Source organism: Coccinella septempunctata, chromosome 8 (genome assembly GCF_907165205.1).
Source record: "Coccinella septempunctata chromosome 8, icCocSept1.1, whole genome shotgun sequence".
Lineage (NCBI taxonomy): Eukaryota > Metazoa > Arthropoda > Insecta > Coleoptera > Coccinellidae > Coccinella > Coccinella septempunctata.
The window spans coordinates 20,591,244-20,607,192 of NC_058196.1; the positions used below are offsets into that span (position 1 = coordinate 20,591,244).

A 15,949-nucleotide genomic window follows, 5' to 3' on the forward strand; every position below is an offset into this window, starting at 1 on the left:
TTTCGCGATTCTAAAATAAGCAGTACAGTTTGCCAAATATACGTACATTTATCAAATGTATTCTCCTTATTCATACCATTCTCTATTAAGATCGAAACCCCTTTGTAAAGGGTCCACAATCCATGTGAATATTCTATTGTTGTCATTCTCACTGTGAGTTTATCAGCCTGAGCACAAAAGCATTGTGTAAGTAACATGGGTCCACATATATGTAGAAGAAATGCACAGGCAAAGATTCGAAGGTGGCAGATTCTAAAATCCTCTCACATAACGCTCTTCTTTTCACTTATTTAATTGTACAAAGTTTTCGAATAATAATTTCAGTCTTTGCATTCACAATGTTAGCTATAGTTGAAAATTGTTGTAGAAAAGTCAAAATGTTTTATAATAAGTTCTCATAATTTATTATTTGTTCTAGTTTTTTTTTTCATTGATTTTCACAAGAGAAAATATTGAGGGTACACTAGGAGAATCTTCATTATTTGATATTACTATGATGTGAATTTTTTTTAAGTAGTTAAGTATGTAGTATAAAAATGTTACCTACTCTTCTTATTTTTGTTCTGAAAGATAAATAATCAACAAATTGACCTATCCATGCCATGTATTCTTATTCCATTACCCTGTGTGAAGAAATCTCTTTGATGTGTCAAAAGTATCAATGAATTTATTCACCACAGCTTACTAACTGAATTTTTATGACAATGTGGATTTTTCTGAAGATTTTGAGAGAATGGTTCGAAATTTTTTTCTCAAAATCGGTAGCAGATACGACAAAACTACAAGTGATCATAAAGTTTAGTATAACAACAAAGCTTCTCTTTACATTTTGACAAATTAACACTGGTTCCTTAAAAAAAAAGTTCTGAAAGAAAACAGGGAACAATGTTCCTGAAAAAATACACCCTGTAGATTTGCTATCAAAATTGGCATGTCTCATGGTGTGAACTAACAATTTTACCAGACAGTTACGTATAGTTTAATGAAATAAGGGGGCATATTATTCGAAAAAGCAACATATAAATGTGCGACAAGTCTATAACAAAAACTACCACTATTATTATATTTCTACTCCGATAATTGGAAAAACCTAGTCAATAGTACATAAATATTTCAGTTTCGGTGCTATCAAATGGAAAGGAAAATGCAGGGGCATTGAATTCTTGAAAAGGTTCCTCGGACTCCACCTCTGGTCTCTAAGTACTCATCAGCTTCCTCTGTGCGATTGTTTATGCACCTTCTTATTGTGTAAAGTGCAAGTTGCAGACATTACCAGGGTCAGATCCACAAATTTACGATTTCTGGAATTACATCAGTTGGTCTGCCATTGCGCCTCCTACCTGGTTTTGCTTTGACGTGGCAACGTACATAACGTACATCTTGTGAACAAGCATTATCGCCCTCTACGTCTATTCCACTGTTTCAGAGGAATAGGACCATTGTGGCGATTGTGGTTTTTCCTTCATCTCGCTGCGAATAATGTGAATTGTTCATTTCGATTGTTCTATTCTATTCGTTAAAGTAGTTAGGGTTATCAGTGGACTCATTCTTCGCCTTAATTCAACACCTGCAGATTAATTTTATGGTATGTGTTGAACTATGTTCAATTTCCTCTTTTGATCACTGTATATGCGATACACTTAATATGCGAAGATAAACTCTATTTTCTGTGTTAATTTTTATCTCAATGAGTATTACATCACGTACCTACCTATCCCAAGAAAGTAAATTATATCACCTACTTAATATCAATTAATTCCTTCGTGAAAAACATTCGAAAAATTGCTTGAAAATAAATTTTCCATATTTTTTTAGTTCAACGACGGTTTTCACAAATTTTGGTAATCCTGTCGTCATGTTTCCAGGATGAATTCAAATAAACTTCTTCATTTGCGATTATGAACCGATATTGAATGGTACCGATAGTACCGATCAAATGAATGTTTATGGATCCTATCTTCTACAAGAATGTTATACCGATTGCTTGCAACTGGATTATCAATTGAAAACCTATCACACGTTAAAGTTCTGCAAAACCGGGCAAAATATGATGATGTCCCAACTTTGTGTTTCAAAGCACCTCTTAAGCAAATGTTTGAATATTGGAAAATAGAACACATCAACCTATTGGAAAATTAAACTGCTATTAGATTTTTTCTACGAATCTCATCCTTTCATTTTGAGTTTTCAAGAAAAAGCTGAAAGACGGAATTTTTTGAAGAATATTTCAAGAAAATCCGAAAACTGTGGGAATTTCTAGAAAGATCACAAGTTTTACCAGCTCATTCATAAAGGTTCATTATTGATGTCATATCTTTTATGTCCTTGTGAGCTCATATTCAGAATTGTTCACAGGTAGTAGGAATGTCGATGGTCAAAAAACTACTTCCAACTAATGGCGAAGCTTCGTGAATATATCTCCACTTCCTCAGGGATACAAAAGGATGAATTACATTACAGATTTTTTGTGTTCTCTCACGAAAAAATACCGGGCTAAATTAGCCTTTTTCAAAACTCCAAAGAATACACACAAAATTACAGAAAAGAAACAATTACACCAACATGACTAAACACTATATTTTGCCATTCACAATTTTCTTATTCTTTACTCGATTTATTTGGCAGAATGTGCATGAAAGAGGCGAAGAGAGGGGCGTGGCTATCTTAGGTCATGTAGCAATGGATCCGACCTTTAGTACTAGGAAATTGTCCGATGTATCTGGTGTTTCACGCACAACAATCATGAGAATCCTTGTGAACTGGCAAAACAATCGGTATTGGTAAGATGAAAATCCAATATTATTTCGTGAGTTGCATACTCAGCTCACCCATAAATTAAATGTACGGGCGGGAAGTTCTCTTCCACTTTTTCACCTGTCATTTCGCTATCGATGGAAATTTTGAAACGAAATTTCAGTATCCGATAGTACTCGATAAGATCTTCAACATGAGGTATCACAATACCCCCATCCCTGTTCAAAATCAAGGGGGTTGTGCTCACCCCCGTTAGAAGGTTGAAGTTACGGGGATGCAGAGAGCAGAAGAGTTGCTCTCCTTCGAGTCAAAAATTGACGGGTCTGAACGATTTTCCACATTTTCATTTCAGAGCGGGAAACCGAGGTGTTAGGTTCTCGTTGTACCACACTGTATAATATCTGTAATACATCCTTTTGTAGCCCTGAGGAAGTGAAACTTTACTCACGAAATGTCGACATTAGTTGGAAGTAGCTTTTTGACCAGCCACAATTCTACTATCATGTGAATAATATTGGATAGTTCATTATTGAATTCGAGGAAAAAAAACAATCTTTTATCATTCCTCTTTTTAATTTTTTTTCCTTATTTATCAGTTACCAGTCTTTTATTTATTTTATTTATTTATTTATTAATTTGGGACACAAACGGGACGAACCCAAAGCAGTGTCCACAATTCAGTGTTACAGAAAAAAAAAAATATTTTATCCACATATGAACATCAAGCCCTAAATTGAACACATAAATCGATGATTAAACAGAAAATGATATTATTATTCAAAAATTATACAAAACAGTGTGGTATACATAGGAATTCATCTGAGCGACCTCAACAAACCGGTACTACGACTGCAGTTGCAACGGCGAAAATAACCAAGAAGAATGGACCGAAACCTAGAGGCAGAGTCAGAAAATATATCAATGTTAGTGACTTTAGACAGCTCATTAAATGTTTTCATTAATCTGTGAATTGGAGAGTTAAGAAAATAGTAAGTACTCGCAAAGTCAGTAAAAAATGTATCCGTGTGTCGAGTGTTATAAGAGGGAACGACCAACCTTACATAGTTGGACAAATGAGTACAATCGATTTTGTTGTTCACCAGTTTGTAAGTGAACATTGCATCAGCTATCCTTCTGCGATGCTCAAGAGGAATAAAGTTTAATTTCCGATAAACTTCGGATGTATCATTCACAAGAGGGAAGAATCGTCTCTGGCAATGTCTCACGAACCTCCTCTGAACACCCTCCAGTCTATCTATATAAATCCCATAGCGCGGATTCCACACAACAGACCCAAAACATAAGATGCTGTTGACGTAGGCCAGGAAAAGAGTGCGAGCCACGTCGGCACTCCGGAATTCAAATGTTGTTCGAAATATGAAACCAAGCATCCGATTGGCCCTTTTCGAAATATTAAAGATATGTTGATCGAATAGCAATTTGGAGTCCAACGTGATACCCAGATCTTTCACGGAGTTGACGTTAGAAATAGGCTCACCGAAAATTCGGTATGTAACTGGCACAGAGACGGGTTTTCTGGAGAAGGTAATAGAGCAGCATTTAGATAGGTTTAGAAGAAGCTTGTTTTCCTTGCAAAAATCAGCAAATCGATTTAAATCTTCTTGAATACGTACTGTGTCGTTAGGACAGGAAATAGAATGAAACATCTTCAGATCATCGGCATAAAGAAGAACTCTGCAAAATTTAAAACATCTAATAACGTCATTAATAAAAAGCAAAAAAAGTAATGGGCCTAAGTGGGACCCCTGAGGTACACCAGATGTGATATGAACCGCTTCAGATCTGAAACCACCCAAACAAACACGCTGATGTCTATTAGTCAAATAGGACCCAAACCACCGGAGAAGACTCCCACACACACCAAACCCAGCAAGCTTAGAAATCATTATGGAGTGGTCAATTCTATCGAAAGCCTTGCTAAAGTCGGTATAGACAGCCCCAACCGAAAGTCCAGAATCCATATTCTCCAAGATATATTCCACATATAGGGACATATTAGTCTCCACTGAGCGATTTTTCATGAAACCATGTTGTTCGGTGTTCAATATATTCTTGAAATCAAAATAAAGGAAATCCGTCACGATGCTCTCAAACAACTTACCAATCGCGCAGAGTTTAGAAATAGGTCTGTAGTTCTCAACAAGATTTTTATTCCCTGATTTGAATATAGGGGTGATACTGCTAACTTTCCATTTATAAGGGAAGCAACCATCCTTTAAAGACTTGTTGAATAAAATAAATAGAGGTTCAACAATCAAATCGCAACAATTTTTCAGGAAAGAGGAAGGAATACCATCAGGGCCAGGACTCCCATTACGCATGGACGTGATCTTAGTGCGGATATCATCGCGCTCAATATTGAAATTAGATAAATGCAGAGGAACCCCTTCAGAAGGTTCATTATAGGTTATAGCCGAGGAAGGAAGAAAAACTGAGGCAAAATAATCAGAGAACTTATTACAAATTTCCTGCGGGTTAGTCGAGACACCACTGGGTGTACCGACAGAATCAGGCAAACAAGGAGAACCCTTCTTATTCCCCACATATCGCCAGAAAAACTTCGGATCATCCACAATGCTACCCTCCACACTCGCCAAATACTTTTTGTAATCCTCTGAGATCAGATGCCTGGCTCTAGCCCTCAAAAGCCTGAATGTAGCGTAATCCAACGAGTTGGCATACATCTTCCACCGCTTATGAAATTTTTTCTTTTCCCTTATGGTTTTGATAGAAGCTAGGGAGTACCAAGTTGGATATTTTCTGCAGTATTTGGGATAGGAAGGGACTGAACTATCAAATATATCATCCAAAATCTCATAGAATCTATCCACAGCAGTATCTAGATCTTGGTAAGACAACTCGCGTGTCCAATCAATGGCACCAAGAGCTTCATTTATCGCACCAAAGTCAGCACGGTTGAAATTTCGATTGCGTGAATTACCCAAACATGTCTTATGTTGAACAGGAACATTTATATTAAACTGTAAAGTATTATGACTTGGATCTTCAGGAACTAGAGGGAATTCAGAGAGTTGAAAATCGGTTATATTGAAATTGTTATTAAGAACTAAGTCAAGTGTATTGCCGGAGACATTGACAGAGCTGTTGAACTGATTCAAGCCCGAGAGGGAAATGGCGTCCACGAAGGAAGCCGAACAGGGATCTCTAGCATCACTTGGGATACAGAAGGAATTTAGTGGGTTCATATTCCACTTTATTTCTGGCAGGTTGAAGTCGCCGCAGATAACAAAGGTATCGTTACAATTATTATTATTAACTATATCACATAGGCTACTTGTAAAGGAATTTAAAGCCACCATGTCTCTCGGTGGGATGTAGGCACATCCAATGTGAACTCTAGCTTTGCTACCCCGATCAGGAACTATAGTTACCCAAATGTCCTCAGCTTCTGAGCACCAGGAGCTCTCAGAAAAACTCGTGAGATTATTCGAGACTGCCACCAGAACACCACCCCCCCTACTCTTGAGCGACGAGCCAGACCTTCTATCTCGCCGGTAGACTTTATAGGAGTTATCTTAATCTTAATCTGTTCAAAATTTAAATTCGAATATATTGGGAACGTTGGACTTAAATGGAAGCAATGTTTTCAAGCTTGCAGTGAATTTTTCAGATTTAACTGAATTGCGAAAACACGATAATACGGAAGCATCGCTTGCTTCAAACTGTTTGAAAAAAAATCAATTTCTTGGTCTCGTCTGATTCAATAAAAAATCCACTGATGAAAAGTGGGCATGATAGAATATTTCAATATGCAAAAAGTCCATTTTACGTTGTCGACAGGTCATCCGTATTCACCCTAACACCCCTAATAAGGATGGAACGTCAAACATACTGAGCGCGAAGCCCCGCATCTATTCATTCTTCCACGGTTCGCACATCCCCCGAGGTTACTGCCTTTTTTCCACGATGAATAGCGGGCATAACTCTATCTTTCATGAAGAGGCGCCCTCCCAGATAACTTTCAGCGAATCGACTGCTGTTCGGATTCATCCAAAGATGATGTATGGACTGGCCGTATACTCTGGGGGCCGAAGTACAACATAAATTGGGTTTATGGGCCGAATGAATGTGTTTTACGTGATAAAACGTAGGGATTAATCGACCGCATTTGGGACTAAAGAGAAAGCGATTGCATCTATACTTGCGGCGATTGGTAAATGATTATTTCATCAGTATTCAATTTGTTTTGAAACACCCTCAGTTTATAGTTTGATAAGGGGTTACATGTCACTGCGACCTTACATGTCTATTGTGCCCCCATCAGAGTTACGTCCAAGCATAACTTCGTAGCCAGGAGTCCTTACCTTACAACTTATTTCCGTTATTCAGCTTACATACATTTTTTTGTTACAGTCAAAGTAGTTTCGAAAGAGTCCACCGGTGCAAAGGCAATTGTTGAATACGTCCAGTCCAACTGGTAACCCCAGCCTCCACCTTTACTCATCCTTTGCCACAATGTGTGTTTTACCCCAGTACTGTTTGTACGATTCTCTGTTGGTGTAAAAACCCAGGAGCAGTAGAACGCAATCAGGAGTGAACTACCCTTCCTTTTCCTAACTCGCCAGTGTCCACCTCCACTGTTAGAACAAATCTCTGCTGGTGTGGAAACCCGGGGGGAACAGAACGTACTCAGAGGTGAACCGCCGTATTTCTGTGTCATTTTGTTCGACCCTTAACCCTGCTGAATTCCGTAATCATTGTCCGTTGAGTGTGAAACATAGTTCTGGCTGGCAAACGAATCCGTAACACCCGCTGCGCGCTTGAGATCGGATCCCCTTTTCTTTCCGTGAATTCACCACCTTTACAAGTATTACTATTCGTATGTAAGTTCGAGAAAAAAAACCCTAAGTTGTGTGAAGTAGACTGTTTCTATTTTCACTTGACTGATTAAGTTTATCTCCCTGTCAATCGGTAGATTTTTTTAAAATAAACTCTTGTTACTCGGATTTTGACTCTAATTAGTTATCGCTAATACCCTATATAACAAAGAACCTTGTCTTCAACTAGAAACAACCAGAGTAGGTTTGCTTTTTTCCCCTTTTTCCCTTTCAAGAATAGCTGACGCTCGAGACAGAGGAAACGTCCTTACACTAGGTACACCAAATCTGCATCAGCTATAATTTTCACAGTTTTACAAAATACAGATGCCAAAAAAACGAATGAAAAATCTGTCTATTCACCAAATTCGTCCAACCTTTTTCACAAAAATGATTGAATGTGAATTCAGGAGTTGAAAACTTACTTTCTGGTGCTGAATTCCATATATAATTATTGAAAATTATGAAACAAAAAATTGAATCAGAAATGCAACATTAACCTGAAATCTATTGAACCTACCTGTCAAAGGAAATGAGAGATAATTTCTCTGCACGCAATCAATTCTCCATGAATGGGCATAAAAAATGACGAATTGCAATCAATCCAATACCTTGCTCATTGCAGATAGTCTTTTGGAATGTCACTTTTTACAGGACGGCAGTAACGATATGAAGCGATATCAATCATTTCTGAGGACGTTGTCATCCTATCGAGTGAAACAAATTTTCCCCAGTTATACTTAACGGGAACCAAGCTTTAGCGGAAGAACCGCCTCATCATACCAATATTTCACAGTACGTCCTGTATGACATAGAGAACCATTAGCATCCTTCAGTGGCGCAAAACTTATTAAGATATTTTCTCGATATAAGAGCAACAGATTACTTCTGTAAACCATGATTTCAGCTTTAAATCTTCATCAAATCCAGAGATTTAATCAGAAATATCAAGAGATAGCACAATACAACCCTTATAAATTCGACGTACTATAACTTTATGATAATCTGAATCGATTCCAATCCTGTTTCATTATCTGTCAGGAATCAGAATCCGTTCCATGAAAATTTAAGATTTCAGTAACCCACATTTGAAAACACCTTTCATGAATTTGGCATAAAACAATGTTGGATGCAGATAAATGATAATCCGTTACTGAGGATATCATCTGCAAAGAATATTCTGCTAGAATAATAGTTTTTCAGTTCTTTTTTCAATGTTTTGAGTGAAATAGAATCTTGAATGACTCTACAACCAAAGATAATGAAACCATAGTCTATAAAAACTTTTTTGTTGCGAATTACATGTGAAATTACTCTATGAAATTTGGCCAGAGATAACCTGCACACACTAAATAAATTTGGTCGAAATCCGTAGGCATAATAGATATTTTGTTCGATTATCTGTTTGTTTTATTGTGACAGTATTTAAGTGAGAAGATTTACTGCAGTCGCAAGAATTTGACAAAATTTTATCCGGATTCGTTTCTTCTGGTTTATGAATTCACCGATAAGCAGAAGTCAAGACTTCTTAATCAATCCGGTGCTAATTAGCGATTCCGACTGTTCTACTCTAGCCATTTTGTGCCGACCTGGCTTCTTTTTTTCCTAACTTGCCAATGTCCACATCTACTGTCAGTAAGAATCTCTGCTGGCGTGAAAATCCAGGAGGAACAGAATGCACTCAGAGTTGAACCGCCGTATTTCTGTGTCGTCTTACTCAAGGCTTAACCCTGCTGAGTTCCGACATTATTGCCGTTAAGTGTGAACCTTGGTTCTGGCTGGCTAATGAATCCGTAACACCTTTGGCGCGTTTGAGATTGGATTCCCTTTTCTTTCCGTTCAACCCAATCCGTGAATTCACCACTTTTGCATTACTACTTGTATGTTATTTCGAGAAAAACCCTTCAATTTGTGTGAAGTAGACTTTTTCTATTCCACTTACTGCACTGTGATTTTCAATTGACTGATTTAGTTTATCTCCTCGCAAATCGGTGGATTTTTAGAGTTGTTTTATTGGAAGTATTGTGTTCCTTATACGAATAAACTTTGGTAGGACGGATTTTGACTTTCATTGGTTATCGCTAACACCCTAGATAACAAGGAACATTATCTTCGACTCGAAGCCACCTGGGTAGGTTTGTTTTTTTCTCTTTAAAGAATAGCTGGTGCTTTAGCCAACCGAGGATACGTCGTTACACCTCTTTCAACGGAATCTACAATGTCCACATCCCCAAGTATAACCCAACTTCTATCGGTGTTTAGGAAGACGACACCACAATAATAACGCGATCCAAACAACCCCAATTAGCAACTAGATACCTACCTTCCATACTTAACAGACTGTCTGACAGAGCGGTGTAGCAGATCTCAGATCAAAGTGGAACCAAATAATAACGCAGTCCTCTTGTCATAGAGAAAATTTGAACCGTCCGGTCATCCGTACACAACTCTATGCTGTAAATGGCCTAATGGGGCATGTGGCCGGTAGGCCACAGCCGTCTATAGAATAGTTCGAAGACCGTGAGTAGGCGCAGCTCACTCGAAAATAGGTGGGGCAAATGAAATATGAAGCGGTCCAGTTGAGTATTGAATAAGTCATCAACAGTAATAAAATTAAACTCGCACTGGGCGATTGCATTTTTACTGTCCTCTTCTTCCTCATGGCATTCCCTATGTTCGGCATTGAATTCTCCTAATATGTATAAGCGAGCATTTCATTTTACTCCTTAAAATCTAGAGGGAGTAGATGATTTCCAGAAAATTCGCGGCAATTTCAAAGCAGGTACAAATCGCACTAGAGCAGGTGGTGGTAACTTCCATAAACGTTTAGAGCAAATTACGGAGCAGGTACCAATTCTATTGGCCAAGAGTGGCAATGGAAAAAGATAGAGGACAATATCAGCAATATCAAAGTTCTCCTAGTTATCAAGTGCCGCCTGAATAGTAGGAAATTGCTTATAATCACTCAATTTAAGGGGCAGGTAAACGTCGCAATTAGAGGAAATTACGCGACCATCAAACTTAGGCTTCCATAAACAGATTGCTGCCCAAGTATGCCTTTTAGCTTCGTCGATTAATCAATAATCAACTCACCAAATTAATTTTAACTCGAGCACCACTCTCGTATTATGTTGGGGATGACGGTCAAGTTTTAAGGGGTCCTTCATAATGAACAGAATATCCTATATTTGCAGAGCGAATTAACATATGTATGGTCGTGTTCTCAACGAGTTTAGAACTATAACTAGTGTCGCAGTTGCTTTCCCCAGAAGACTCCAAAGCTGTCAGCGGTTATTTGAAGATTGTGGTGAGTTGATGCTGGGGATTTCACTTCGACCACTAATCCTGATTGTTTTCACGAAAAAGTGCTCAAATCGTTGTATGAATCCAGTCAGGGAGATGTTTAGTATACTGACTTTCAAAAATCCTTTGACAAGATAGATCATAATATTTTAGTGAGCAAATTGAAAATAAATTTGGTTTTGCCCCAAACTAATTGACCTGATGAAGTCATATCTAGTAGATAGAGTTTGTATTGTCGGGATTGAAAACTACTATTCTATGGAGAACTGTGCGACATCTGGAATTCCCCAGGGTTCTAACCTTGGGCCTCTACTTTTCCTTTTATTCATAAATGACATAGTAGATAGTACCGGTGTTAACTGGATTCTCCCAGGGAACCAATTCATCGAAAAGATACGAAATTTGAATATAGTGCTACCTCTCAATTAACAAGTTTTATAAGCTACACGGCATAAAAAAGTTAATATTCTGTTTGAAGAGCAGCAATGCAGTCTAAGCAGAAAGTTGACAGACAAAAAAAAAGAGTATAATCTAAAAGCTTTCTCCGAGGAAAGTACAATTTTAAACGCCGTAATTCTTGTGGATACGAAGTTACAACAATTCATTCAAGACTGTCTTTTCGTTGGTTTCAAAAAGCCTAGGTTCAAATCAACCCTATTTAAAATTTCATGAGTTTTATGTGAACAAATAATATATCTATATTCCTATACTCCATTCACATTCATGTTAGCAGTCGGTTGGCCATGAAATAATTTTCTCAGTTTTTGTAACTAGAACCGAGTAAGGTTGTCACTCATGAAACGTCGTTAATGTCATAACGCCGTTGCCACAACTAATATCAATTTTTATAACGAAAATGCCGAAAGTGATTGAAATAAGAGACAAGGTTTCAGGAAGTGCTATTTAGAATTCAGGTCCGCTCATTCAAATAGTCATACGCTGTTATTCTAAAATCCAAAATATGTCTAACGGTAGCGAACATATTCAATGTAAGAGAATTTATATAATGTTTCATCTGAATCTGAACGACTTATATTTCAGCTTAATATTTTCACAATCAGAATGATTGTGAATGAAGAGGATGACAAAGAATTTCCTTCTGTTGGGAGACCCAAAAAGGGGCTGTCATTTGAGAATTTTATGTTTGAGTGAATTAATGCGAAAGGTTTACTACAGGATTTTCGATGAATGTCATCGTAGAATAAGTTCCTGAAATTATAATAGATTTTTCTATTTTTCATTTGACTTGTCCTATACATTGTAAATGTCTTAAGGTACCAATGAAAACCTAATAATTATTATTATATCAATGTATCAACAGCCACAAATACGCGCCAGTTGTCCTGTTAATAATTGTTTATTCATGTGAAATTTTTGTGCAAAGGTGAAGTTCATCTTGACTTGAAACTTCCTTTAATTCCTTTTACTTATATTGATGCAACATGATTTTTGTTGAAAAATTTAACATTCCCATAATTATCTGTTGATTCCTTCGGGAGATACCCATTCCCAACCACTACATATGCATTTCATCTTCGGGTTAATATTTTTGAAATCTTCAACTGATGTAACGTTTTCAAATTTTAGCCAAAGAAGATAAGGAACATTAACTCTGCTAGTGCATATTATGATATACTGATTTCTTGTATTTTCCATGCAAATAACTGGATTTGGTATGCCTTCAATCAGTTTATTTATTTATTTATTTATTTATTCATTAACGGGATAAACCCAATTCTACTTATGGATTATACATAATAATAATAATGAATACATAATTTAATTAAAGTTTGTATAAACTTTAATTATGTTCGTCACATATTTTCCGAAGAGATTCGACATTATGATAAAATACGTAATAACAGAAACTTTTACGTAGAACGGGCAACATAGCATTGATTTAAAACCCAAAAATGTTTTGACAAGCTTCATAACTTCATTTTTGTACTATACAAAGTGAAATATGTCAAATTTTCATGGCAAACCGAGTGCTAAAATAAAAGTGAATGGAGTATAGAAAGTCTTTCTAATAAAATCATTGCTACTGTGTCGGATCCCAGTTATATATTACCATTGGTGAATATTAAGAAATAAATCTTGGCTCTTCAGATATGCCTGACGGTGTGGAACAGCCTGTATTATCCAGTCTCGCAATGCACTAAAGGAATTAAAAGCTTCGCTTTGCATTGATAACGAAAATTCAGAGAGCAGTTTTACTAGTCATTTAGTGCCCATTTCTTTTCCAAATTCAGGAAGGCTGCACAAGACACAAGGTTGAGACAACCACCAACTATAGAGCTGAGGTCGACCAGTATAACTTCGCTCGTTAATTCTATTAGTTAGCGACGAGTTTCCGCTAATCAAAAGACGTCTTGTTCGCAGAGAACTTAGTCGCTAACCCCGACAGCTTTTTAAAGGGTCAAATAAACGTCCCCTGGTTCTTGAATGCATCCCTAGTCAGAAATTCACATGGTAATGGAGGAGTTAAAAGCGTACCATTAGGAGCTCTCGGTCATCGTAGCCGCGGCTGCATTACACCTAGGAATATGGAAGCATTAAAGCGTCCGAATGCAGCAACGTCATTAGTTATTTTTCATTGTTCGGTTGCCGCACAAACGAGAGCATTTTGCGTCTTATTTCGTAATAAGCTTAATTGTAGCAATTTCAACTGATGATTTCACGTTGTAGCTAAACGAGTATGGTGCACTCTAGACTCGTAACATAACAGAAAGGTTTGTTTCCGTTCGAGAAATTGCTTGAATTTTGTGCTGTGGTTGAAGTTGTTCCTCAGACGATATTATCTAATCTCTACAGCTTAAAAAAAACATAGTGAAAGCTGGGTAGTTGAAAGAGTTATTTCAATAACAATGATTATGAATAGGTAACAAGATGTATGAAAAATTAATCATATTAATTAGATACCTATATTAACAGGAATAAAATGCAGAATAAATTGTGATAGTCGATTCGAGAACTCTTTTAAAAACGAATGATTTGTTTTAATTTTTTGTATGGAAGTTCTGAACCTATTGAAAGAAACTATTTCTATCCAACTGTTAATGATTTTATTATGTTAAATTCATATGTCCAATACTACATATATGAATATCAATATGAAAATCTTTAATGAAACTGAATTACATAATTTTCATAAGGATGAAATTTGCAATATTATCTTACTGCTTCTTTGTTGATAACTTCCAGTTAAATTCTATATTTTGCTTTGGTAAGGTATTCGATCTAATATGTTATAATGGTTCGCCATAAACAACAAATATTTCAAAAAATTATTATTCAAATGCAGTTTGAAGTCATTAACTCGTACAAATATTTTAACTGTGGATTTATTAGGTCAAAAGAAACACTTTTTTTTCTATACCATTTTTTTAATTCGGCACTGAAAAAAACGAACTGACCTTCAGAATAACTGTAGCTAAATCTTTGACACTTCACATCTGTAGATCTCTTAAATAGAGTTGTATTCTACCAAAGTACCCAATTTTACGAATATAACAGTTATTTTCATTTTTGAACATGAAATTACTCGGAAACGGCGTATTTTACCAGAAAATATGAAGAATACTTTCATTTTTCAAAATCATGGTCAAAATGACAAAACTAGAAAACATGGGTAGCTTTCTTGTGTTCAAAAAAGATTCTTCAAATAAATGAAAAACTATATTCCGAGATTCATTTCATTCGATGAAACGTTTGTGAGATAGAACAAAAATTAAATATTTTTTATGGCTTTTCAACAGCCTGCATCTTCGAAACTCAGATGATTCGGAAGAAATGGTAAAGAAAAAATGTGTTTCTTTTGACCTCAAGAATCTACTGTTAAAATATTTGCAAAGACTCACTATGTATGTAAGAGATAACTTTGGTTGATTTATGTGTGAATTATTCTTTTTATTGAATTGTAGAAATTTTCTTTCACTAATAAAAGTTATATCACACTTGGTATCGCCTTTATTAACCTGAGGAGGTAATTATGATAGCGAAACATGTATATGGGTAGGAAACTCTTCCTAGTGCGAATCATGTACTACGGTTTCTCAAGTTGGATTTAATTCATGGGGTAGGTATAAGGAGCAACAGATTCCAATACAAAAATCAATTGATACTGACTATCCTTCAAGAATTCATTTTAATTAGTTCTTATAATGAACCTCTACACAGCATAAGCAAGAATAAAAATGAAACGAAAATGACTTTATTTTCGAAACCATAAGGTTTCATATAGAAACATGATACATCATTAGCTGATTATTTTGATTTGCTCTGAAAATATCAGATGAAAAGTAGGGTATTCTATTTGATGCAATCATTTTTTTGCCTTTTCATCTGTATCGAGGAACAAGACGAAGAATTTTGGAACACCTGTATATATCACAAACCGAGTTTTTTTCACTGAACTTATTCTCAGGATCTCAGTGACCTATTTTCAACATTTCACCTTGCTTAAATTCGAAATGTCTTTTTTTTTGCTATTCAATATGTTTTGGCATTTTTTTGTAGAAAACCGTTAATATCTCCGAAAGTACCAGGAATAGGTGTCCCAGAAATAGATGTCCCATTTGAAAAAACGAAATTTGTAGATGGATTCTTCATTATTTCCACCTCTGGCAAATATATTTATAGAAACTTTGAGAGATAGGCATTGGACAAATTTGTTTCAAGACGATTCGGATATTTATTCATAACTCATGAAATATGGAAATACGGGAAAGAAATTCAACAATTTTGTCTCCATTCCTTTGGGTTCCTACATTGAGTTATACAGGGTGAGTCTTTGACTCGTAGAAATATTTAAACAGTAGGTTCCGGTTCGGCCCTGATAAAAAGATATAGCCGTTTTGAATTTTCATGATGAGCTGTGCCATCCCTGGAAAAACAAAATTACCCGTAACACTACACTTCTGTTGCTTTTTCGAACAGCATTCAGCCGAAATACCCAGTTTTCAAATTTCACAGATATTTTTTTAAATTTTGAACACCAACTTACTAGAAAACGGCGCATTATACGAAAAAAT

The 15,949-nt window shown here is 36.2% G+C and overlaps 1 protein-coding gene across 1 annotated transcript; it reads right to left on the bottom strand.

The window, feature by feature from the left end:
- Positions 1 to 4,507: 4,507 nt before the first annotated feature.
- On the bottom strand, positions 4,508 to 7,240 carry LOC123318357. Its single transcript, XM_044904967.1, has 3 exons — positions 7,135 to 7,240; positions 4,877 to 6,295; positions 4,508 to 4,557 (listed from the first exon to the last, which is right to left on the bottom strand). The coding sequence occupies exons 1-3, from the start codon at positions 7,238 to 7,240 to the stop codon at positions 4,508 to 4,510; spliced, it is 1,575 nt and encodes a 524-aa protein (XP_044760902.1).
- Positions 7,241 to 15,949: the final 8,709 nt, after the last annotated feature.